This window comes from Larimichthys crocea, chromosome XII (genome assembly GCF_000972845.2).
Source record: "Larimichthys crocea isolate SSNF chromosome XII, L_crocea_2.0, whole genome shotgun sequence".
NCBI lineage: Eukaryota > Metazoa > Chordata > Actinopteri > Sciaenidae > Larimichthys > Larimichthys crocea.
The window spans coordinates 30,221,999-30,248,155 of record NC_040022.1 but is presented as its reverse complement, the minus strand read 5'-3'; the positions used below and the strand labels follow the sequence as shown (position 1 = coordinate 30,248,155).

The window sequence follows — 26,157 nt, the reverse complement described above, 5'->3', positions numbered from 1 at the left end:
AGCCTGGTACAAAAAACAGTTTTGGTCTCTGTAGCTAATTTCCCCGTTCATGACAACTGTACTGAGGGTGAATTTATATACAACTCACCTGTTCACATTATATTAAGGCTTAAAGTTATGCAGGATTAAGAGCGTGGACGCTTTGATTGACAGGTGGGTGTGGTCACAGGTGGCTTGTTTGAGCAACCAGGCTTCATTCAGCTCCGCCTCTATAACCATTTTTAGATTAGTCGGGAGGCGGCGGAGGCAGGACCGCCCAGACGGAGACGACCAGAGCGACCACACGGAGCTTCACAACGGCACTTTGTCACGACTGCATCCATGTTTTCTACAGTCTGTGGTGATCCATCTGTCTGTTCTTCTTCTTCACTGTCAGTCACCTTCAGTTCAAACTCAACTTTATTTGTCACTTTAACCACGAGAAAGCAGCTCAGTGAAATAAACAGGGTGAATGCAGGGAGTTCATTTAGAGACATGTTCAATGAAAACATGAAGACTTGCAGTCTGTGTAATAAATCCTCTTTATTGACTGAGACACAAACTAAATGTTGTTTCTTCATTGAATCTCACATATGTACAAGAAAAGAATGAATCATCTCCTTATTGATTCTGATCATACAAACTAAAGTCATCATGAGCAGTGATAGCCTCCATGGCTAAACAGACACAGGAAGGAGCGCCACCTAAAGAAACTCAAACATTTACACAACCACCAATGAGAAGAGGGCAAAGTACCGCCCACAGTGTTTGATTGACAGGTGAAGAAATGCCACAACAATCAGCTGTCAGCAACAATGATGGAAACAAAACAAGCTGAAGACATGAAACACAGAATTTAACCCTTCAATGACTTCTGTCTATTTGACTTCACACAACTCAGCAGAGGATCCATAATAAATACAAAGTCCAGCATAGAGAGGCTGAGTGAACGTGGTCTGGACTCTGTGGAGGAGAGTCATGGTTTCAGAGACGCTGTAGAAGGACAGAATACCTGCACTGTGATCCAGGTACACTCCAACTCTGGAGGACCGAGGACCTGAGACGGGAGTGCGGACTTTGTTGTACCAAAAGTAATAACTGTTTGTGACACAATGTAACATCCAAGATTTGTCATTGAATCCAAATACACATTCATCTGATCTCCCTGCTCTGCTGATATTCTTGTATGTGACTGCTACATCAACTCCTCCTCTCCTCTCCACCTCCCAGTAACAACGTCCAGTCAGTCTCTCTCTACTCAGGACCTGATAATAATAAGTGAATCTGTCTGGGTGACTAGAATAAGACTGAGGTTGAAACATTAATGTCACTTTTCTGTTCCCCTCAGATAATAACAGCTGTGTGTTTGCTGTGTTTGGATCCAGTGTGAGTTCACGTGAATATTTTAAGAACTCAGCTCTGGTCTTGGGCTCTGGTTCTGGTCCTGACAGTGAAACATGGACTTCAGTGTCTGTCAGTGAGATGTTTGTCCGTTGGTCCCTCAGAACGTCCTGTAGTTTATCTCTGAGCTCTGACACAGCAGCTGTCACATCCTCAAAGTCCCTCAGAGGACGGATATTGATGCTGGATGAGTCTGTAGATTGGCTGAGTCGTGACAGTGAGGGGTAGTTGTGTAGAAACTGGTTGTGGTCCTCTGTGTGTGAGAGCTTCTCCAGCTCAGCGTCTTTCCTCTTCAGCTCAGTGATCTCCTGCTCCAGCTTCTCCTGAAGATCTTTGACTCGACTCACTTCAGTTTCCTGCTGGGATCTGACCTGCTGCTTCACATCAGACCTTCTTTTCTCCATGAGACGGATCAGCTCAGTGAAGATCTTCTCACTGTCCTCCACTGCTTTATCAGCAGAGCCATTGATAGCCTCCACCTCCTGTTGGAGCTCCTTCACATCTTTCTCTCTGTCCTGGATTCTCTGCTGGATGTTTAGTCGACTCACCTCGAGCTCTCTCTGCCTCTCAGTCCTTTCTGCTGCAGCTGAGACTGTGTCGTGGCCTTTATGTTCATCCACAGAGCAGAGATAACAGATACACTGCTGATCAGTACGGCAGAACATCTTCATCACCTCATCATGACGAGAGCAGATGTTCTCCTGGAGCTTCTTGGAGGGCTCCACCAGCTTGTGTTTCTTTAATGGAGCTACATCATGATGAGGCTGGAGGTGTTTCTCACAGTAAGAGGCCAGACAGACCAGACAGGACTTCAGAGCTTTCAGTTTTCTCCCAGTGCAGACATCACAGGCCACATCTTCAGGTCCAGCATAGCAGTGATCAGCAGGAGCAGCTTGGAGTCCAGTCTTCTTCAGTTCCTCCACTAAAGCTGCTAACATGGTGTTTTTCTTCAGGACAGGCCTCGGTGTGAAGGTCTGCCTACACTGAGGGCAGCTGTGGATTCTCTTCTCATCCTCTCCATCCCAGAAGTTTTGAATACAGTTCATGCAGTAGCTGTGTCCACAGGGAATAGTCACCGGATCCTTCAGTAGATCCAGACAGATCGGACAAGAGAAGGTTTCCCGGTCCAGTTTATTTCCTTGCTGCGCCATTTCTCCTCTCCGCGTCGACGACTGTCTGAGTTTGACTTCCTCATAGCTGAAACTAGTTTGAGCTCTGATCTCAACAACATGCGGCCTGTCAGCTGACACGTCAGCACATGTTGGTTCCACCCATCTTCAAACTGTAGATCTGAGGGGGAGGGAACAAGGAAACACCTGAGCAGAGAGGAGCTGGCTGTGTTTGAGAGCAGGAAGAAGAGGGAGGGCTTATCAAGAGCTGAGTCATTCCAGGAAGAGGAGCTTGTAAATGATCTGTAGAGTTCATACACTTTGATCGCTGTGAAGAAAATAGTTCATGTTAAAGTTTCACCTGGAAATGAGTCCAAAAGAAACCAGAAGACTTTTCTAAAACACGGCTGATCTGAAGGTGAAATAAAGGTAAATCCTCCAGTCAGTGACAATCATCAGCCCAACAACCACTAATAAAGGCAATCATTTCATCTTCTTCATCTTCAGTGATGAAATCCTCGACTGTCTGTAAAAGGTGAGCTGTCAGAGACGAGGACTACAAACACAGGAGCATCACCAGCTGCCATTTTGTCACCTTTGTTCTTTTCTTTGGAAACCAGTGAGTTCAAATGTATTACACACGTTTACTGTAAATATTATACAGTATGTAAAGTAGTTCAAGTCTGCACAACCACAAACCTAAACAGCAACAAGACTCCAGAAGTCTCTTTAGGAACCTGTGGGTGATGTCACGGATACGTTGTTCAATCTTTATCCTGTCAGCAGACAGAAGGACTAGAAGGGAAACTAAGCAATGTTGCCGTTGCTCAAGGAGCAGAGCTTGTTCTCCACCAAAGTGGCTGCAAGCTGGGTAACTGACGGAGGGAAAAGACAAAGATCCCTGCAAACAATGACACATCTTAACTTTTAATACGCTTAAGGACCCCCTTTTCCTGCCAAAACAGCCCTGACCTTTCAAAGCATGGACCCCTCAAGACCCCTGAAGGTGTGCTGAGACGTTGGCAGCAGATCCTTTAAATCCTGGAAGTTGCGGGGTGGAGGCACATCCCACACAGACCTTCGATTGGATCAGATCTGGGGAATTCGAAGTCCAAGTCAACACCTTGAACTCGTTGTTGTGCTCCTCAAACTATTCTTGAACCGTCTTTGTGAAGAGGCCATCAGGGAATAGAGTTTCCATGAAAGGGTGGACGTGGTCTGCAACAATGCTTAGGTACGTGTCAACCAGAGTGTCAGGACCCAACGTTTCCCAGCAGAACATTGCCCAAAGCATCACAGTCACCGTCTCAAATCATGTTGTCTCAGTTGCCCGTCCAGGCGTTACCGGACTCCTGATACAGGCAGTGGTCATCTCAAGATCACTGTCCCGTCCTCCTGACGGGGCTCCCAGCCTGCACGGTGAAACCTCTTCAGATGATCCAGAACGTGGCGGCTTGCCTGATCTTCAACGTGTCACCCCGCTGCTCATGGAGCTCCTCTGTCTACCTGGAGCAGCCCACATCAAATCCAAATCTCTATCGCTGACTACAAAGCAGTCTCCGGTTCTTGAACGTCCTCAGAGAGACATGTTACCTCCTCAGATGAACGGCGCCTGGCCCTGCCGTCCGTATGCTCCGGACAGTCCAGACTTTTCCAGACTGTTGTTCCCCGTTGGTGGAACGTCCTACCAGATCAGATCAGGGGCGTCTCTCTCTACCTTCACAAACCTCCAGCTCTTCAGAGAGGACCTCTACCACACTACCAACAACTTACTGCTGCAACACTTTATCACGCTGTACCTCGATTGTTTCACTTCTCTGTGAGTCACTTTGGATTAAAGCATCAGCTACGTGATGATGATCTTCCCACAGTGCATCCTGGTGCCATGTGTTCTCCATCAGACCAGGCCACCTTCTCCAGTTCTGACGCCCATTGTTGGCGCTTTTGGCAGTGGACGTGGGGGTCAGCATGGGCACGCCGACTGATAACTGGCAACAAACCGCGACACACTGCGTTCTGACTAGGGATGTAACGATGCATCGTGACACGATTAAAAATCGGTACAAATGCGTGACGACTCGCATCGGTTGACAGAATAAATGAATCGCGATTCTTGGCGAATGGGAACCCGCACAGCGCGTGCTCTCACTGGTCAAACAGGCTTCCCGGCGCGTTGCGTGAGCGTGGCGTATTTGGTCCGTCCGGCACGCGACTTCAAACCCACCGAGAGCGTTTCAGGAGCGAGCGCTTAGCCCGCCAGACTTTGTTTACTTGCTCAGATTTGGACATTTTCCCGGTGTATGTTCTTCTGAACATGCTTCTACATCTGTAAATATGCTACGTAGTTAATTAGTTTGGCTTTTGTCCGTTTTTACAACAGTCAGTTTGCACGGGGTATTTTATTTTGCGTGCTGCTCGCAAGTTTTAATGTTTTTATTTTATTGTTATGTACAAAACTTACCAGCCACATTGGCTGGTGACCAAAAAAGTTAATGTAGAGCCCTGGTTACGCCTCGTGAGCAAAAACTGCACATCACAGCAGTTAACTGTGAGACTGTTTCTAAAGAAAGGAGATATCTGTCATGTGTTTTGTTGTTTGAGATGTAAGTTGCACTTTTTAATAAGAGAACACAAACTGTTTGAGAGTTTCTGTGAAGAAAGATTTTTTTTCCTACAAATAAAAAGATTTTATTTGGTCATAATTCGTCTGTAGCTCATTTTGATTTAAAAAAAAATCGTATCGTGAACAAAAAATTGTGACTCGTATCGTTACATCCCTTGTTCTGACACCTTTCTATCAGAACCAACATCACCTTTTTTTCCCAGCTACAGAAGCTCGCTGGTGGATCGGACCACACATGCCGTCTGTGTTTCTGAGCCTGAAAATATGATTTTTAATCCACCAATGTTTATTTTTTTTCTCCTCAAACCAAGAAACCACTGCACAGCTTTTAGGAAACAACTCGTTTTCTAATTTCGTCTTAAAAGCAGTTTGTATCAGGAAGTAGAGCCCATGCAGGGTAATTAATACACGTTATTTAAAAGTGCTTTTCTAGGTACTCAAAGACTTTACAGGCAGGCAGGATCTTTTTTTGGCTCGGCGTCTACGTACAGGTGTCGAGAAAAAGGGGAGACAATAAATATTTACATTTGTCTTTTTGCCGTTTTGTTTTTGCTCTCAGCTCTTCAACTCCTTCATGTTCGGATCTTTTGTGATCTGCAAAATAAATAAATAAAAATTGAACAGGATTATTTCGGGACCTTTAAGTCTCCTCACACCTGCAGCCATCTTGTGTCAAAGGACAAACAGCCGACAGCCTAAAAACAGTCGTACGCTGACACCTAGTGACCGAAGAGAGGATCTGCACCCGCATGTCCTCGTACGTTCACACTTCAGTTTGTGGCTCGCTCAGAGACCGGGTATCGAACCTGTGACTCAGATATCAGAAGCAACGAGACGCAGATCCAGAAAAGGGCTTTAAATTAATTTATTTAAAAAAAAAAAAAAAAAAAAAAAGCATTTCTCCACTGAAGCAGAACAAACATCAATTTATTTATTTTTTTGTCTTGTTTTACTTTACTATTTTTGTTTTGGAACGTGTACAATCAGAAAAACAGACTCGCCGGGGGAGGGGGCCGCCAGAACAGAGTAAAATAATCAAGCAAATAAAGAGTAGGAAGAGGAGGAGGAAGAGGAAGAGGAGGTCTGCCAACACCACAACGTCAACACAGCCGGGAGGAAGAAGAAGAAGAAGAAACAAAAACAAAACAAAAAAGAAGGAGGGGAATGAAAAAACACAAACATTGAATCAAGTGCAGGTCTTTTTTTTTTTCAGTTTTACAGTTTAACAACGTCTCTGTCGTCTGGATACATGCAAAGGTCAAACATCTGGAACTACACATGGAGGTTTCATATGCTTATATCGGTTATCTGTGCAGGTGTTAAAATATGTAAATAACTAAGCAAAATAATGGATATGTCCGAACGAACGAACGGACGAGGGGAAAGAAACAAACTATTACACCGAACAGAAAGAGTCCACGTAAAAAAAAAAGTGAGTTTCTAACTTAGTTACCGAAATGTCGTCGACCTCATCGCGTCCTTTAATTAAATTAACTTCTCTAGATACATTAAAAAACAAAACAAAAAAAGAGAAGAACCCTATGCTCCACAACAAAATACTGCATGTCTACGTACAGCTGCGATAAGAGGAAGGTCAGTATCGTGAGAGGCTAGCTGCCAGAGTTTCAGGAATATTGGCTCCGAGTTTTGATCCCTTTCTGAACGCGTTGACCTTTTAATCTTTTTAAAAAATTCGTTTTCTGTTTTTTTTTTCTTTTTTCTTTTAACCGTTAACTCGTCGACTCGCCGTTGGTCGGTCGCTTCACGAGGTCCCGTGAGGAGGATCGTTGGCTGCCGGAGTCTCTCCGATCTGCTCTGAGGTAGATGCGACAGAAAGGTGAGCTCCAGCCTCGAGCTGAGTCACGGGTCTCCTCCTCCTCCTCCTCCTCCTCGTCATCCACCTCCTCCTCGGCTCGGAGGTCAAGCTCTTGTAAGGGTTAGTTGTTGTTAAGGCTTCCTGTGGTCGTAGTTTTTAGTCACTCTCCTGTTTTTTTGTTTTTTTTGTTTGGCTCACAGGGTGGAGGAAGGGTGGGGAACACCTTTGAGTTCATCTTTGCCCCGCTTGTTTTGTTCTCGACCCACATTTCCAGTCTTTTAAAAAGGGGGGCGGGCGTTGTTTCTTTCGTTTCGATGCTCTAAGAACAGAATAACGTGAAAATGAAAAGAGTCCTCTCCGTTTGGCACCTCGGGAGTCAGTGGGAGAAGGAGGAGAAACAAAACGAACAAGAGAGACGAGAAGACGGGGAGGAAAGGAGGGTGGTGGTGGTGGTGGTGGTGTGTGGTTGCACAGACTTAGTTGTGGTGGTTGCCGGGGTCGTTAGCTGCCGACGAGTCCGAGTCCGCTGCGGCGTTGGCAGGCGGGTTCGAGGCGGCCTCGTCTTCTGTTTTGATGCGCTTGGCGTCCGGCTGATCGCCGCCGCCTCCGCCCGGCTGGTCCCCGTTCTGTCGTTTGGTGGGGAGGGAGGCCGAGGCCGAGGCGTGGGCCGCCAGCAGGTGGAGCGGGCTCGCCACCACCGGAGCTGAACGGGAGGAAACAGAAGAGGAGTTTAAACGGAGGAGGAAACACATCACAGCGCGGATAACCGACGTCTGTACGCAGGAGGGAAGCGTGAAGAAGAAACACGGCGTAAAACTTTGAGTTGAGGTTCAAACTACAGACAGAATTTTACTGTAATTCTGAACATCTGAGAATCGGGTCAAATCTTTTTGGGTCACGGGTTTTTATGACGTTCTTTTGCTTAAATCTCCAGACGTAAAACAAACAAAGTGAAGTCAAATTAACAGAAACTTTCAGTTTTCTTTCCAGATGACGGAGCTGAACTGAAGTGTTACAAGTGTCGGTTGATCAACTGGGAGAAAAAAAAGTTGCTGGTTTCTTGACAGATTTGTTGCTTTTCTTCATCTTACGTGACTTTTAATATCTCTGGATTTCAGACTACAGAAAATAAGCAGAATGAAATCAGCAAACTTTGTGAACAAAGACTTGAATCTTTCTGACTTAAATCACAAAGAAGTTGGAACCCTCGTAATGTTCTTACACCTTTTGTCCACGCCGGGTTTGACCTTTTATTTATAGCATCAAGTTTAAAATTGGACGGTTGTTACTGATGTTTACGAACACGAGGCTATTTATATTCGTTTGATTAATTGATGAGCCGTTTGGTCCTGATGTCTCGTTTTTTTTAAATCCACAACTCAAAGATTTTTAGTTTACTGTCACAAAGACGAACGAAGCAAGAATTTATCCTGACAGACGCCTGAAGACAATCGATATCTTATATCGTGTCTCACCTGAGCTGGCGTGTCCCTGGATGGCAGTGGTGACGCTGTGGGTGCCGTTCTGTGTGATGGCTTTGATTGGCAGCTGGTGCTGACCAATGGGCGCCTGCTGCACGATGGTGAAGGTCTGCAGCGGCGTGGCCGACTGGGTGCTCTGGATGATGCGACTGGAGCCGCCTATAGAGGTGATGGTGGGGACCGCCTCCACTTTGACTGAGGACACAAAGACAGGAAGAGGAAGTGAGGAAGGAGGTTTACAAAAAAACACGCCGGTAACCACGACAGCGCTGGTCGGCGCCGTACCTTTGACCTCCGTGTGCTCTCCGTTCTCCTGCAGCTCGCTCTTGCTGATGATGGTGGCTGGCTGGGCGATGACGGTGCTGAGGGAGCCCGCCGGGATCTGCTGCAGGACGTGGACCGTCTGGACGGCGGGCTGGGAGGTGCTGGTGCTCACCGGTGAGGCCATGGTGTAGGTGACCGGCTTGATGGTTTGAGGACGCTGGACTGCTATGAGTACCGGCTGGTTGTTGACAGGCGAGCCTGGAACACGGCCACAAAGTAAATATGAAAGACATCGACGAGATTCAGGTCAGATCAAAGCAGAACCAGGCGGGTAACGTTTTACAGTGAAATCTACTCGTGAAGTTTGTTTCATCGTTCATTTGTGACTTCTTAATTCATGCTCAAAGAGCTCTGATCTGGATTTCTGGTGCCGAACACACACCAGACCGGGCCCGTCGCTGTTCTGGTCCGTCCTGCACGCGACTGCAAACTCCACCGGGAGCATTTCAGAAGCGTTTATCCCTCTGGACTTTGTTTACTTGCTCAGATTTGCTCAGGTTTATGTGTTTCTAAATACGCTTCATTTGTTTCTCCTTTGACAGTTTGCACGAAGGTGTTTTATTTTGAAAATCCACCAGATTCTCTATGCTGCTGCGGAGCTGCTGGGAAACATCGACTATAAAACGGCCGCGTATCACTGCAGCGACCGTGGTGCACACGCAACATTCGGACTTGATCAGGCGCTGTGGTGAACGACTTTATCGAGGCCGGCGCTCGCTCACTCTCATTCACCGTCTACGTCGCTCAACCCATCGGACACGAACTCCTCCGTAAATTTCAGCCAGACTCAGAAGCCGCTACTTCTTTCGTCTGCTCGCTCGCTCCTCTCTGTCGTTTAACGTCTCCGGTAGCAGAGCGCTCTGATGAAACTCTCCGGTGGGATCGGATAAACGCGTCAGAGCTGATATCTCAGCTGATAACGGCGCTCAGATAAACCCATCGATACGTTAAAACATCGACTTCAGAACAACACACACACACACAGAGACGGAGGGCTTCATACCTGATGTGTTTTGTGCAAAGCGTGCTTCCTGGATGACCGCCAGTTTGGGCTGGACCGCGGCGGCGGAGGTCGGGGCGGGAGCCGAGGACGTCTCCAGCTCCAGGGGAACCGGGGAGCCTTCTCGCGATAGGCTGTCGGGCGTCTGGACGCCGCTGGAGTGAGCGGAGAGGACGCCCGAGTGATTGGGGGAAGCCGGGGCGCTCCTGAGGGTCGGAGAGGAAAAGTCGGGTTCAGTTAAAAATCTGGATGATTCGGTGTGTGTGTGTGTGTGTGTGTGTGTGTGTGACTGACCTGGAGGAGAGCGGTCCGTGCGGGGTCCTGAAGCACGGGACGCCCCGCGGCCTTCGTTTCCTGAAGGCCTGCTCGATGAGCTTGCTCTCCGAGGACGGGTCTATCCTCCAGAAGGAACCTTTGCCCGGCTCCTCCTGCGACCTCGCCACCTTGATGAAGTAACGGTTCAGCGACAGGTTGTGACGGATCGAGTTCTGCGACGGGACGAGGGAGAAAAGAAGTTCAACACGGAGGTCGTTTCTGTCTGTCTGACACACCCGTCTGTCCGTCCTGTCTGTCTCACCTGCCAGCCTTTGTCGGCCGTCCTGTAGTACGGGTAGTTCTTCGTGATGTGATTGTAGATTCCGTTTAGTGTGAGCTGCTTGTCCGTCGCCAGCGTTATGGCCTGGACGATCAGCTGTGCATAGGAGTACGGAGGCTTGGAGTCGTCCTGAGGAGAGACAAACATTAGAAACAAACGTCTGCGTCTCATCTGTCCTTAGACCAGAAAACAAACGGACAAATACGACGAAATATTCAGACAACTCATGATTTTCTTCAATAATTCAGTCTGTGAAATGCAAAAAAAGAAGTTCGAGAAAAAATATTCAGTTTTTAGTAACGATGCATCGTGCCCGACGATTCGCACTGGTTGACAGAAAAAAACGAATCGCGATTCTCTAGAGAAGTAGGAGATGTTATTTTTCTTACGTTATCTTAAAAAAAGTCACTGGTTGGTGATTCATTTATTCAACGCCAGACGTCAAGTCACGTGACTCACGTCACTACGTAGGTACGGAGCACAGAGCGAGGGAAGATGTGGCGACGGTAGAAAACAGCTTTGAAACAGAGGACGCACCGAGCAGCTTGAAATCACCTGTGTGGAGCATTTTGGATTCCCCATGTACACAAATACAACCGTGAGAAACAGACAGACAAAACCAAAACAGCATGGAAATATAGAGAGACTGTAACGTATAGCGGCAACACGAGCAACATGCAGCGGCAACACGAGCAACATGCAGCAGCATATCAGCTGCCACCACAGTGAGAGGCAAAGTAACGTTACGCCACCTCGAGAGCGAAAACTGCAGAGGGGACAAAAACCGCCCTGACGAGAGTCTTTGCAAGAGCTCAAGAAATTACCAGGTTATTATATTGGAAAAGATTTGAGGCCATTTTCTGTCGTTGAAGATGCTTTCAGCTTTCTGCTGTTGTTATTTAGGATACTGAATTACAGCAGTTAACAGCAGTTTACTGTGAGACTGTTTCTAAAGAAAGGAGATATCTGTCATATGTTTTGTGGTTTAAGTTGCACTTTTTATAAGAGAACACAAACTGTTTGAGAGTTTCTGTCAAGAAAGCACCTCAGATTTTTTTCCTACAAATAAAAAAAATAATTTTATTTGGTCAGAATTCGTCTGTAGCTCATTTTGATGTAAAAAAATCCTGAGAAAATCGCATCGTGAACCGTATCGAGTCGTGAGTCGAGTGTATCGTTACATCGCTAGTTTTTTAATGACATGACACAGCAGCGAGCAGAAAATCGTCACATTGGAGACGAACTTTTCAGAATTTTGCTGTTTCGTTTGTGTTCAGAGGCGTCGAACAGGTCGTGCTTGATCTCTGTGATCAAATGCAGATCTGACCGTTTTGGTTAAATCACGCTGAAGTCTCTGGCTTCAAATGGAGCAGATATCAGTGACGTGTTTAGATCTGATTTCACCTCCCAGCGTCACAAAAAACACTGAATATCACGGCGCTCGCACGATCTGTCCTTACGCCTGGAGAAGACTTGTAGGTCGGCGCTTTGTTACGGCGTGTCCGTCATTTTGCGGCCGACCACGCGACTTCAGCTCGTGTCCTCAGCGAAGCCGAGCCAAGAGCTGCGTCTGAAGCCGATTATCGCTATCTGAGGGCTTTGAAACATCGACAAGAACGGCCATGAAACAACGTGGGATGTGAATTCTTCAAAATAAGCAGCATGTAAGAGCAGCCAGAGGCCGAAAGAGAAGGAGTCAGTTCAATTAATCTGCTAATTTTGATTTTTTCAAAGAGAAGGAGTCAGTTCAATTAATCTGCTAATTTTGATTTTTTCTTGGTCCAAATTCTGATTTCTGCGTCTCAAATGTGAAAAATTTCAGATTTTCTTTCCTCCTCCATGACGAGAACCTGAATATCTTTGTGGACAAAACGAGACGTCACCTTGGACACTTCAGCATCTTCTGACCAAGCAACTCATTGACTCATGGAGAAAATGCTGAAAATGATCGTTAATGTGATGAAATGTTGAAGGTCATTCGCCTCCTCTCACCTTGGGACTGTCCCCTCCGGAGGCGTCTTTGTCGTTCTCGGGTTGGGAGTTGTCGTTGAGGAGCTGCAGCTCTGCAGAGCTCACCATGCGACCGCCCATCCTGTAGCTGGACGAGCCGGCGCCTCGCGGGCTGGAGGGGCACGAGTTAGCAGCGCTGCAGAAACACAAAGACAAGAAGAAGAAGAAGACGGTCAGCCGCCGACGTCTCACACAGATTTGAGGAGCAACAACAAGTTTGATTAAGAGCTTCAGTTTTGTCTCAGACAGGACGGAGAGATGATCTATATTTAATGTACGTCGTGTGCTCCACCTGCCGCCACTTTCGTTTTGTTCGCTTCATCACGTGACCGCCGAGCGAGCCTCGTGTGACGGAGGACGAGGAAGAGGAAGAAGTTGGTTTCCTTTCAACCATCTGGCTGAGATCAGGAGTTGAGAGGATCTAAAGTGAGATGGAGCCGCCTCCCTCTCTGAGCTCTGGACTAAGCCTAAGCTGATCACCCCGTTAGGGGTCAGCCGACGCCTCAAGGGCGACCGGGGACGATGTGGGAGTCACCGCCGTGGACTGATCTCGGATCAGGAAAACTTCACAGAGCGGCTTCTGTCAGTTGGTTTATTGATGAAATGCAGATTAAAGTTTGTTTTTGTGATGTTTCGTAGGGAGCAACGAACTTTAAAAAGGCTGAATTAACTCAAACTAACTTCATCTTCGTCCGTGAGGAGTTTCTCACGTGACAGCTCGGAGCGGCGTTCAGTACCTGATGGTGCCGGTGGGCGACGGCAGCGGGCTCATCAGGTGAGCGATGTTGTCTGGAATGTTGATGGTCAGCGGGGAGATCTGCGGCTGGACCGGTTTGACGGGCGACTCCGGAGCTTCGCGCTTCAACTTCTTCCCGCTGGACAGCGCCGTGAACGTGATCTTGATGTTTGTGCTCGGGAACCTGAACGTGCACCTGAAAGAGACAAAGAAAGACACGAGAGGCGATGAACAAACGGGAAAGATCAGATTTATCAAGAATGAAATCATTTTTCCGCTTCAGGTGTGAAGATTTGAAGATTTTCTGTTTGTATTTTCAATATTTTGGGTTTTGGACTGACCTTTAATAAAATAAATGATACATAAAAACATTTTTTGGTTAATTAATAATAAAAACGATGAATATTTAAAAGCTGAAGCTGTTATTTGAGGCTGTTATCCGCCTCTTCTGTTCTCCACAGTGACTTTCAACGCGCTGCAGAAAAATAGGGTAAGGACTCGTTCCATTTTTTCCCTGAACGCAACGCGCCATGTTGCTGCCGCATCGACTCCAAAGAGGTCCGACGAGGATTTCCGAACAGAATCTGGTTCCTCCGCCTCGAGGACGGCTCTGCTGCCCTCCGTTAAAAACTGGGTTACTGTCGTTCGCCTCGCAAACGTTTCAGAGGACAAAGACAAATAAAATCAAATGCATCACCTCAGTGAGGCAGCAGAGGAACCAAACGGACTCACCACGAGGCCCGTAAAAGGCCGCTCTCGAATCGGCTCGCCAATCACAAGCTCATCGTCCGTTTTTACCGTGAACGAACATCAGGCTGAGTGCAAGAAGAGCTGAAACTAAAGCCGGAGAACATAAACTCGCAAAGTTCACTGAGGGAACAAGTCGCGTGAAGACGCAGACCTGTCCACTGTTTTGGGTTGATCTTTGCAGCAGTACGAGTCCAAAAAAACAAAACTACAACAACCAACAGGACGGACTCAGGAATGCGACGCCGCTGTCAACAGAAGCCGAGATCCTTGTAATTAAAATACTTTGGATGTGATACGAACGGGCCGGTTACTGGTTCCACTGAATAGAAGAAGGAACTCGCCCGACATCGGAGACAGACACTGGTGTTCGTTTAGGTAAACAGAGAGCCATCGCGGAGAGAAGGGGCGCTTTCATGATGCACACGGCCACCGAGGAGCCTCTCAGGACGGGTACAGACTTTCTGTGAGGACAGAGAGGTGTAAATATATCGATAAATAATAAAAGATCAGAAACAGCCGAGCTCTCTCGTCTCTCTCGTTGCGCTGCGTGTACGGTACAGAGCACCAGCAGCTCGTCCATCCGTCCGTGTTTAACGCAAACGACTTCATGGCAGCCGACGCTCGCTCGCTCTCATTCGCTGTCCGCGTCGCTCGACCACGTCACGTCTCTATTTCACAGCGTAAATTTCAGTCAGACTTAGATTTAAAAGCTGCTTCATGAAACAAAGTCAGAACACGACGAGGTCGAGCATCAGAGTTTAGATCGGGGTTGGACATTTTCCATGGGAATTAACGGAAATAAAGCAGGAATTTATTAAATTGAAGGTTGGCCCCTTTAAACAAGGGAACTTAAATCACAGTAGGGGAAATATATTTTAGCATGATCTTGACTAAAACAACCAGATTTCATGCAGGTACACTTGAATATGTTTCCAACTTCGCGACCCCAATTCCCAAAATTCAGGATATATTTCCAAAAGATTCCCACAGCGTGGCTTTCCATGGAAAGTTTCTGGAAAATTTCGGCGTCTGGTTGAACCCGGCCGTCACCGGTCGACGTTATTTAAGCGAGAACCGCCCGTCTGCCACGGCGGCTCGTGATCTCGTCTTTGTGTTGGACTGGCCCGGATTTAATTAATTCTGCTGATCGTGAACACGCCGATGTATTTTTGTTTGAAGCACGAGGTTTTACACGGAGGTATAATAGATGTTGTATCGTGGTTGTGTAAATATAATTTATGATCCTGAGAAACCGCCTCGTTAACACAGCTCTGAGATAAATATTTTGTCAGATTAAAAAACGGGGAATGACTGAAAACATTTCGACGTTTAAAGCTGATGAAAATGTTTTGGAAACTGTCCGCGAGCGACGCAGAAATACAAGTTCAAACTGAACAAACAGACGCAGAAGAACAAACGTCACCGTGTTTGTTTACGAGAACACAAGTTTCCAGGTGAAGTCGGGAACGAGCTCATCAAGTAAGAAAACAAAAAAAGGACGAGACACGAAATCAGACGCCAGCTTTGGATTCTTGTTGCTGCTGCTGCGAGGCGGCAAAGACTAAAATGTTCTGAAGCTGCGATTAAAAACTGGATCGAGCGGCGATAAACAACCAGATCTCTGCAGCCGGGCCTGAAACCGATCCGATGGTTGAGCAGCGGATGTTTGACCTTTTAGCATTTTACGAACCAAAACAAAGAGGAAATGAGTCGATAAAGGGGCCGAGCATACTTTAATATTTAGTTCCTGCCTGGATGTCGACATTGCCGAGGAATCGTCTGACGTGATCGGTCGGGAATGCTTCGTGATTCAGAGGAAAACATCCTCTCATGCGCTCAAAGACTAAAAGAAAGAAGCTCGGCTGAAACATGAACTCTGTGCGAGGCCGCCGAGCCGCGAGGAGGACGGCAACAAACAAAACAAAACAAAGCTCGTCGGGGTGAAAACTTTCACTCGGTTCACCCCCGCTCTCCAAAAAAAAAGAGAAGAATGTAAGCAAAAGAGAAGACAGGAAGACTGCGGGTGTGGGAGAGGACAAGGAGGTGGAGGAGGAGGAGGAGGTGGAGGAGGGGAGGCTGCTCCTTTCTGTTGGGCCTGTTTACATCACCAAAGAGGAATCCCTGGAATACAACCGAGCCGTCTCCCGGGCCACGGCTCTGCGAGCTCTCTCATGCCGTCAGTCTTCTGGCTGTTTAAAGCGAGCTGATTAAAAAGCTCTTCATCGGCCTGATCAATAACAGAACCTGAAACCTCCTCCTCCTCCTCCTCCTCCTCCTCCTCCTCCTCGCGGAGCCGTAATGAAACGCCCGGCATGATGCGGCTGCAGAGATTCGTTTAAACGTCGAGTCAAAACAAGCGAGTTCAGAGAGATCGCACAATAATCTGACAAACTACAAAACCACTTCTCAAATCTCGAATAAATCTGTCTGGTCAAAACGTAAACAAACACGGGGTTCACGTCTGCTTCGTGGTTTGTTATTTTTGACTCAAAATTAGAAATTTCAGGCAAATATTCCAACTAAAAACGTCAGAAATCTTCACGTGTCGCGGCTGAAATCGCTGCAGATACTTTTACATTTTGCTGATCATACTTTTGGTGTTTCACAGCGTCGTGTTAGTACTTTTACTGAGTAAATGACCTGAATACTTCATGTGTGCAGAGATCTGCTTGTACTTCGTCATTCGCTGCATTCAAAGTGTAACAGAATCAACTTTTGTCTGACGTAAATCAGGATAATATGCTTTAATTATTTATTTATTTTTCTTCTTGAAGTCGAGAAACAGCCGGACAGGACTTCAAACTTCCAGCTCGACTCGTCCACTGGACGCAGTTTTGTTTTTGTCCTGAGCACGTGTTTGTGTGTGTGTGTGTGTGTGTGTGTGTGTGTGTGTGCTTTATCATCACACCCAAACCAAGCAGTGTGTGTTTACTGTAACACACAGGCCAACATTTAGCAGGTCTGTGTGTGTTTGTTTACCTCACAACACACACACACACACACACACACACACACACACACAGGAAGCTGCAGAACTTCAAACTCAGCTTTTAAACATTTGAACCACGTGTTCATGAACATGTGTTAAAACGACAGAGGCCAAAGGTCGTCCTCCCTCTCTTTCCTTCCCTCCCTGCCTCTCTCTCTCTCTCTTTCCTTCCCTCCCTCTTTCCTTCCCTCCCTCTTTCCTTCCCTCCCTGCCTCTCTCTCCCCCTCCCTCTCCCCCCCCTCTCTCTCTTTCCTTCCCTCTCTCTCCCTCTTTCCTTCTCTCTCTCTCTCCCTCTTTCCTTCTCTCTCTCCCTCTCTCTCTTTCCTTCCCTCTCTGTCTCCTTCTCTCTCTTTCCTTCCTTCTCTCTCTTTCCTTCCCTCTCTCTCTCTCTCTCTCTCTTTCTTTCCCTCCCTCCCTCTCTCTCTCTCCCCCCCCTCTTCTCTCTTTTCCTTTCTCTCTCTCTCTCATCCCTCCCTTCGCTCTCTCTCCCTCTCCTTCCCTCCCTTTCCCTCCTCTCTCTCTCCCTCCCTCCTCTCTCCTTCCCTCCCTCCTCTCTCTCTCTCCCTCTCCTTCCCTCCCTCCTCTCTCTCTCCCTCCCTCTCTCGGGCGGGGACGCCTGGCTGGTTTGTTTACGTTGAGGAGCAGCTCCATTCACAGAAACAGAAACATGTTTACATGACAACAGGCTGCGTGTTTACACTTTATCACGAGAGAGAGGGAAAGAGAGAGGGAAAGAGAGAGAGAGAGAGAGACAGAGAGAGACAGAGAGAGACAGAGAGAGGCGTGACGTGGTGTGATGTGAGGGGGGGAGAACAAAAACTACAACAAACATCAACAATAGCGCTTTTAGCTTAGCTTTGGGGCTAAGTTAGTTAGCACCTCCTCCACCCGGCCCAGCAGCTCTGGTACGCGGCTAAACGCGGCGTTAATCAGCGGGTGGAGGAGGTGGAGGAGGTGGAGGAGGTGGACACAGCAGCTGACCGACATGTCAACAAAGAGAGAGAGAGAGAGAGAGCAGGATGTCAGAGCTAACATGCTAAAACACACGTGGTCGCTAGCCCCAATGTAAACCCAATGTTGTTGACCGTTAGCTCGCGTGCTAACACATGTCCAGGTGGAGGAAGGTGGAGGAAGGTGGAGGACTTACACTCGCGGCAGCTGCAGAGGAGGGGCGCCCCGTCTCAGGAACACTCCGTCCACAAACACCCCGTTTTTACCGAGACACCGCAGGTAGAAGTCTCCGCCGCCGCCGCCGCCGCCGCCTCCTCCGTCGTCGCTGGCGGTGAATACCTCCAGGTGCCGCCGCGAGATGAAGCTCGAGTGGCCCATGCTCACGTCCACGGAGCCCTGGGACGAGTTCCGGCCGACGGTCACCGACCGCTTCTTCATCATGTACTCGAACTCGCGGCCCTCGAGCCGGGCGACCGGCCCGGACGATCCGCTCACCACCACGGCCATGATCCTGCTGGAAGCGGGGGGGGAGAAAGAAATAAAACGCGGGGCGGCTTCTGCGGCCTTTTTTTTCCGTGGAGGAGCAAATCTACATAAGAGGGGGGCATCTAATCTAACACGGGGCTTTTAGAGGGGCAACATGCGAGGCCAGGGACAGCGGCTCCGACCCACCGCCGAGAGAAAGGGGAGCGGGGACAGCCAATCAGAGGGCGAGCCAGCCAGAGAGGGGCGGGTACCGCTTTGACTGACAGCGGGGCTCCGCCAATGAGAGAGGCCGAATGCGGCGACCAATCGCACGCGTCGCGAGTATTTTAATCGCGAGGAGGACGCATTCAAGGTCGGTTGGTGGGTGCGCGCGTGCATGCAACAAACACGCTGTTGGCGGGAAGTAAAACCCGGAGCGCGAGGACAGCAGAGGAGCGGGAGTCAGGTTACACACACACGCACGCACGCGCGCGATGACTGACCACGTGATCGATAATCGATCGATATAAGCGAGTCATCATGTGTTAAAACGGAGCTGAGTTAAGCGCGCGCACACTTAACGTCACACACACGCCTTCCACTACGTAATCCACATCCGGTGTTTCACGCCACCCCTCCTCCCCCTTACTACACCTAGCACCTCGTTACTTAGTAACGACGGGGATTACCTGTCCGTTAAAATGAGCACAAAGTGTCAGTGAACGCAGCACAGAGTGTCAGTGAATGCAGCACACATTGTCAATGAATGCAGCACAGACTGTCGGTGAACGCAGCACAGAGGTCAGTGAATGCAGCAGAGGTCAGCGAATGCAACACAGAGTGTCAGTGAATGCAGCACACATTGTCAATGAATGCAGCACAGACTGTCAGTGAACGCAGCACAGAGTGTCAGTGAATGCAGCAGAGGGACAATGAATGCAGCACAGAGTGTCAGTGAATGCAATAGAGAGGTCAGCGAATGCAACACAGAGTGTCGGTGAATGCAGCAGAGGTCAGCGAATGCAACACAGAGTGTCGGTGAACGCAGCACACATTGTCAATGAATGCAGCACAGACTGTCAGTGAATGCAGCACAGAGGTCAGTGAACGCAACACAGAGGTCAGAGAATGCAGCAGAGGTCAGCGAATGCAACACAGAGTGTCAGTGAATGCAGCAGAGGGACAATGAACGCAGCACAGAGGTCAGTGAATGCAGAACAGAGGTCAGCGAATGCAACACAGAGGTCAGCGAATGTAGCACAGAGTGTCAGTGAATGCAATAGAGAGGTCAGCGAATGCAACACAGAGTGTCGGTGAACGCAGCGCAGAGGTCAGTGAATGCAGCAGAGGTCAGCGAATGCAACACAGAGGGTCAGTGAACGCAGCACAGAGGGTCAGTGAATGCAGCACAGAGGGTCAGTGAATGCAGCACAGAGGGTCAGTGAATGCAGCAGAGGTCAGTGAACGCAGCACAGAGGTCAGTGAATGTAGCACAGAGGTCAGCGAATGCAGCAGAGGTCAGCGAATGCAACACAGAGGTCAGTGAATGCAGCAGAGGTCGGTGAACGCAGCACAGTGTCAGTGAACGCAGCAGAGGGCGGCGAATGCAACACAGAGGTCGGCGAATGCAGCACAGAGGTCGGCGAATGCAACACAGAGGTCGGCGAATGCAACATAGAGTGTCAGTGAATGCAACGCAGATTGTCAGTGAATGCAACGCAGATTGTCATTGAATGCAGCACAGAGTGTCGTTGAATGCAGCAGAGGTCAGTGAATGTAGCACAGAGTGTCAGTGAACGCAGCACAGAGGTCAGTGAATGCAACACAGAGTGTCGGTGAACGCAGCACAGAGGGTCAGTGAATGCAGCACAGTGTGTCAGTGAATGCAGCACAGTGTGTCAGGGAACGCAGCACAGAGGGTCAGGGAATGCAGCACAGAGTGTCGTTGAATGCAGCAGAGGTCAGTGAACGCAGCACAAAGGTCAGTGAATGTAGCACAGAGTGTCAGTGAATGCAATAGAGAGGTCAGCGAATGCAACACAGAGTGTCGGTGAACGCAGCACAGAGGTCAGTGAATGCAGCAGAGGTCAGCGAATGCAGCACAGAGTGTCGTTGAATGCAGCAGAGGTCAGCGAATGCAACACAGTGTCGGTGAACGCAGCACAGAGGTCAGTGAATGCAACACAGAGTGTCGGTGAACGCAGCACAGAGGTCAGCAAATGCAGCACAGAGGTCAGTGAACGCAGCAGAGGTCGGCGAACGCAACACAGAGGTCAGCAAATGCAACATAGAGTGTTGGTGAATGCAGCACAGGGTGTCAGTGAATGCAGCAGGTCAGTAAATGCAGCACAGAGGTCAGTGAATGCAGCGCAAAGGTCAGTGAATGCAGCACAGAGGTTGACTCTGTTGACTGTCTTCACAGAAAATGATCACAGTGGCGTGTCATTTATTTTCCCATCAAAGCTGAGTACTGGGTTGTTTGTAGTAATATTTATTTGTATGAAATTAAATTAAATGTGCAAACATGTTGGCACCCATGTCATTTTGTTGCTTTGAATACCTGTACCTAATTAACACTGCTTGAACTTCATCCAGTCATGACAAAAGGTATTTAAGGCACCAAATGTAAGTTGTTCTTACATTACAGGCCACAGGCAAAGACGAAGGATGATCGGAATCACCCAGAACACTGCTCCAGATCTAATCTACTAATCTACTACAAGTACAATGTTCTGGAATGGCCATCCCAGCACCCAGACTTGAATATCATTGAAAGTCTGTGGGATGATTTGAAGCAGGCTGTTGTTTTGTAAGGAGGAATGGTCCAATATACCTTCATTCAGGATCCAGACACTCATGAGTGGCTCTGAATACTTCTTCATGTGTGCAGACTGAGATCTGCTTGTACTTCGAAGTCATTCGCTGCAATCAAAGTGTAACAGAATCAACTTTTGTCCGACATAAATCAGGATAATATGCTTTAATTATTTATTTATTTTATTTTCCTTCTTGAAGTCGAGAAACAGCCGGACAGAACTTCAAACTTTCAGCTCGACTCGTCCACTGGAGGGAGACATGCACCGTCACGACGCTGCAACAAACATGACATCATGAACTCGCCAGCCATTTTAAGGCTTTTAGGGCTGACACACACACACACACACACACACACACAGCATCATCACTTTGTCACCTGCAGTATTTATCTGCAGCTTTTGTAGAGTGCAGATCATATCGGCCTAATGGATCCCGTCTCCAGCTCATCGTCAGGAATACATTCATATTAATTACGAGGATTGATCGGCTTCAAGCGATCTTATGAATCTCACGTCAAAGATTAATTTAACGAGGCCACTTAGAAACACACACATCTGAAATATTAAAATTGTTATTGTGTTGACGCACTCTCAAACCACGCGATGAGTGCTGCATCATGCTGCACGAAACACGAGCTGTGATTAAGATTATTATGACATACACCATCAAGTCAACTTTGGGGATTTGAGCAGAGAAGGCGTTGTCCCTCCCTCCCTCCCTTTGGGTGGAGGCAGCGTCTCTTTTGTGAAAAGAGAGAGCCCCATTACGCCTCTCCTCCATTTCCTCTCTCAGGGGCAGGAACCAAATGGACACATTAATAACACTCTCCATGTCTGGGGGAGCTAATGGTGCCTTGAGTGCTGATTAAGGCTGGAGCGAGCAGGAGGAGGAGGAGGTGGAGTATTAGTTTCATCGTCCTCTTTCTAAGCACAGATCGCGGAAACTCTGCAAACCGGTTTAAACCCTTTAAAGCGCCGGTGCTTCATGAAGGAACTCGTTCCCCGTCTTTCTTTCTACACCGGTGTTTGTTTAAGCTCGTCACTCTCACGAAAATAACCCCGAGCTACAGCGCCTGTTTGTAAAGTGAAGAACTCAACAGCAGCTCATTTTAAAGTTTAGTTCACAAGCTTTCCCGTCTTACATGACATAAATTATCAACTCACAATGTGCACAGGTGATGGTAGTGACATAAATACAGGTCATGCAAAGGGCTGAAAGTGCTGGGAAATACAGTTTACACTCCGATAAAGTCCAAATCTCTGCTGTCCACGGGCAACGCGACATGTTTCACCCTGACGTCAAACGACGGATGGAACGGAGTTCATTTAATCCTGGGATGAGTTCCTGGTCGAGTCTGGGTGCTTCACTTGAGGCAAAACCTCAAAGAGAGAGAGCCACGAATCTCCCAAATTCATGACTCCCGATGAAGCACCTGCTTCAGTCCGACCCTCCGGTTGATTTCATCCACCTTCGCCTTCACGGTATGTCCGAATTCACCAGGTCGAGCTCCTCGTCGGACACTGTGAGGCTCCCCAAGTACCAGCATATCCAGAAGAACAGGCTGAGGAAGGCCAGCAGAGGTCCGGACAGGACGAGAAAGTCCCAGAAACTGAAGGGTGCGAAGATCCCGACGAAGAACAGGATGAGGCCGACGATGTCAAAAATCAAAGCCAGAGCAAAGAAGAGGGTGGTGCACTTTCCATCCTCCATGGCCGAAGGCCTCTTTACGTGGATTAGGTGGTTGCAGTTCGAAGGTCTGATGTGGAGTGCGAGCGAGTTTTCTGGTTCACCCTCAACACTCCTTACATTTCTTAAATAACTCAAGACTTAGTGGAAGGACCGGTATCCAACAACAACAACAACAACAGGTTGAGCCGCTCGTTGGCCTGAAGACATTTCGTCTTCATTCTTTCGCCGGACTTGTTTTGCACCTTTTTTTTGACGTCACTAATGCGACACGCCGGCTTCATTGTCTGGAAGCAGTGCAACAGATTTATGCACATATATTTCATAATCAGCCACGGCTGAGCTCGTGTTTACACGCCCGATAAGCCTGCTGTAATTAATTGCAACCCTATCTCCGCCCACCCAACCTCCCCAAATGATCTGTGTTCGAGCCAAGTGATTCACATCAGCGTGTTGCATCTTTTATCAGTTGTATTCAAAGCTTTACCCCAGGAAACATGTTTACTCTTTATATTTAGCACGGGAGCAGATCAGCACTCCCTAAATATTTACCAATCCACCGCCACAATGACGAGTGACTGTCACAAAGAGGAAGTACACGGAGTGGAAACTTCTCTGTGAGAACCTTGTTTGACCAGTCAAGCTGCCACTGTTTGTCTCGGCTCTGCGGCTTTGACTTTTACAGTCCTGCCTACCGGAGCGGGCGTGCACAGCACGAAGAGATGAATTGAGCTGTGTTTACTGTAACAGGGTCGTGACGTTCATTAAAGCGCATTAGGCCGTCAGTCATGTCGAGCTGTCACGTCGGCATAAGGCTCGGCTCTGACCTGTGGATCAGTCTTTAAATATGATTAGTAAAATATACACAGAGTCACACACGATCCTCTGTGGAGGATTGTCAGGTTTGTTAAACCAACACGACACAGACCGAGACAGAAACCAGTCCGACCGGTGCTCGTGTTGCTTTGACAGACAGAATCAAAAGGCGGGCATGACTCGGCTTTCTGTCCGGCAAGCGAGACACGACGTGTGAAAAAAAGTTTTTCAGTGGATCTGAAACATGCACGAGAAACAAAAAATCAAAAGTCAAACTGTAGTTATTGACCAGCGTCCGGAGGTTACAGTATTTTGCATATTCAACATTGATTCATTTGTGGCAGCAGGGCTGGATTTACCTACCACCTCGACAAGAAGAGCTGGATTACGAAGGTGTCGCCTTCGTCATTTCAGTTTAGATTAAATCACCACAAACTTAATTAAAAACTTAAATAAACAGGGACATTTTGGGGGGATTCCTGAAGACTCTGGTGAAACATTTTGACCTTAATGTATGGAAATAAAAGCACACGTAAAAATACAGTTAACAAGCAAAATAAAACATTAAATTACTGTAATTTAATGACGATTGAGCGGAAAACATCAGGTTGCTCCATTTAAAACCAAGTAAATATTCATCTAAATATTCATTCGTCTTTTAGTTAACATAAACTTAATTCTTCATAGATTGTGCATGACACATCAACAATAAATTAGATTTTAACAGTTGATTTTAAGTGAAAACTTCCACCGGAGAAAGAAAGTTTAGCCTGAGAAAGCATTTTGTGCAGCAGCATCCTTCACGTGGAAGTTATCAGAGAGAAAATGAAATCAGCTTTCCATCACAAACTTGATTAAAAACTTAGGACAGAGTTTTGGTAATCCAGCCTCGCCTGAAGGTGAAATCTTTCTGAAACATTTTGACCTTGATGTTTGGAAATAAAAATGCACGTAAAAATACAGTTAACGGGCAAAATTAAACATTAAATTACCGTAATTTGATGGTGATTAAGTGAAATTAAACATTAAATTACCGTAATTTGATGGTGATTAAGTGAAAACTTCCGCTGGAGGAAGAAAGTTTAGCCTGAGAAAGCATTTTGTGCAGCAGCATCCTTCACGTGGAAGTTATCAGAGATAACATGAAATCAGCTTTCCATCACAAACTTGATTAAAAACTTAGAACAGAGTTAACGGGCAAAATTAAACATTAAATTACCGTAATTTGATGATGATTGAAGGGAAAACATGAATTTCCTGAAGTAAATATTCAAACATTGGTCTGTTAGTGCACAGAAACTTAATTCTTCAACAATAAATTTAATTTTAGATGGAAATGTACGGACCGTCTTTTTAGTCGTTTTTCTGAGCGGGGTGGGGGATGCACCGGGGCCTTGGACCCCCGATATCTGCAAGTCTTTGCTACAGCCCTGCTTAAAAAACATAAAGAAGAAAGTTCAGCCTGAGAAAGCTGCAGCATTCTTCATGCACAGGGTGAAGTTACCATGAAATCAGATTTCGATGTCCAGGTTTTCTTTAGTTTCTTCAGTTTCTGTCTCCTCCTTCTCCTCCTTCTCCTTCTCCTCATCAGAGGAGTCCATAGTCCCGTCGTACCCTTCATTCTGGTAGCCTGTGGATCTTCCCCATGTCACCCTGCTGGCCTTGCGCGGAGGTGGAGGTGACTCCACCTGGCTCTCCTCTTCATCCTCCTTGACGCACTTCTCTCCATCCTCGCCCTTCAGCCTCCTGCTCAGCCTCTCCGTCAGCCTCCTCGCCAACAAGGCGACCCCGCTGCTCTTCTTCTTCAGGCCGTAGTCCTCGGACACCGGGATGTTCCCCACGTACCACATGAGCCACGCGGCCAGGCTGAAGAAGATGACCAGGGAGCCGGTGTAGATCAAGAAGTCGCCGTAGAAGCGTCCGTCGAGGCGCACGTTGGCGAAGATGCCGACGAAGAGGAGGACGACGCCGACCACATCGAAGACGATGGCGGCCAGGAACAGGGGCACGCACCCGCCGATGAACCGGATCACATCCATGGTGGAGGCATCGAAGCTGCAGCAGCTCGCCGGTGTAACGGGAGGATGCTTCATCCTGCTGCACCTGAGCTGACGCACCTGGAGAGACACGCCCCGCCTTAAGGTGAAGATAAACAAGGTGTTTCCACACACACACACACACACACACACTGGCTCCTTCAAGGCTGCAGTAAAGGTCTGGTCGCCACGATGCAAATGACACCTGCAGAGCTGCAGGACTTTTTAACATAAAATTTGATATTCAAATATTCAGAGTGTGACGCGTGTTTGTTATTTGAACCATCGCATACTGAACTTTAACCCCCTCACGCCTGATTTTAGTGTCACCTGTAAGTCTAACTGTGTCTGAGATGTCAAATCTTTTTTATTTGTGATTTTTCTGTCTAAATATTAAAGGAGATTTTATATTTTTGTGATTTTGTTGCCTCCGGCGTCTGTCTTTCAGCCTTTTATTTCACCAACCACTAAAAGTCAGTCCCAGATTTACTCTTCTTTCTCGCCAGCTCCTGTTCTGGCACGACACCGGCTCCAATCCATGTTAGCATTCTTCCTGAAAACCTCGTCTTCCAG

At 47.7% G+C, this 26,157-nt stretch overlaps 3 protein-coding genes and 1 non-coding gene across 4 annotated transcripts; all 4 read right to left on the bottom strand.

The window, feature by feature from the left end:
• Positions 1–857: 857 nt before the first annotated feature.
• LOC113747132 (tripartite motif-containing protein 16-like) lies at positions 858–2,531 on the bottom strand. The gene has a single exon (XM_027285656.1). The coding sequence runs from the start codon at positions 2,529–2,531 to the stop codon at positions 858–860; it is 1,674 nt and encodes a 557-aa protein (XP_027141457.1).
• A 3,482-nt stretch (positions 2,532–6,013) lies between these two features.
• foxk2b (forkhead box K2b) lies at positions 6,014–18,867 on the bottom strand. Its single transcript, XM_010746522.3, has 9 exons — positions 17,961–18,867; positions 13,076–13,270; positions 12,321–12,474; positions 10,311–10,457; positions 10,028–10,221; positions 9,737–9,939; positions 8,695–8,931; positions 8,404–8,604; positions 6,014–7,631 (listed from the first exon to the last, which is right to left on the bottom strand). Exons 1-9 carry the CDS (start codon positions 18,269–18,271, stop codon positions 7,405–7,407), a joined length of 1,869 nt encoding a protein of 622 aa, XP_010744824.3. The 5' UTR covers positions 18,272–18,867; the 3' UTR covers positions 6,014–7,404.
• A 2,341-nt stretch (positions 18,868–21,208) lies between these two features.
• On the bottom strand, positions 21,209–24,560 carry LOC109139091 (uncharacterized). The gene is made up of 2 exons (XR_003463354.1): positions 22,210–24,560; positions 21,209–21,320 (listed from the first exon to the last, which is right to left on the bottom strand). It is a non-coding gene; the product is annotated as an uncharacterized LOC109139091 (transcript).
• A 221-nt stretch (positions 24,561–24,781) lies between these two features.
• Positions 24,782–25,939, bottom strand: tmem238l (transmembrane protein 238 like). The gene is made up of 2 exons (XM_027285474.1): positions 24,895–25,939; positions 24,782–24,805 (listed from the first exon to the last, which is right to left on the bottom strand). The coding sequence occupies exon 1, from the start codon at positions 25,639–25,641 to the stop codon at positions 25,060–25,062; it is 582 nt and encodes a 193-aa protein (XP_027141275.1). The 5' UTR covers positions 25,642–25,939; the 3' UTR covers positions 24,782–24,805; positions 24,895–25,059.
• Between the last annotated feature and the right edge of the window lie 218 nt (positions 25,940–26,157).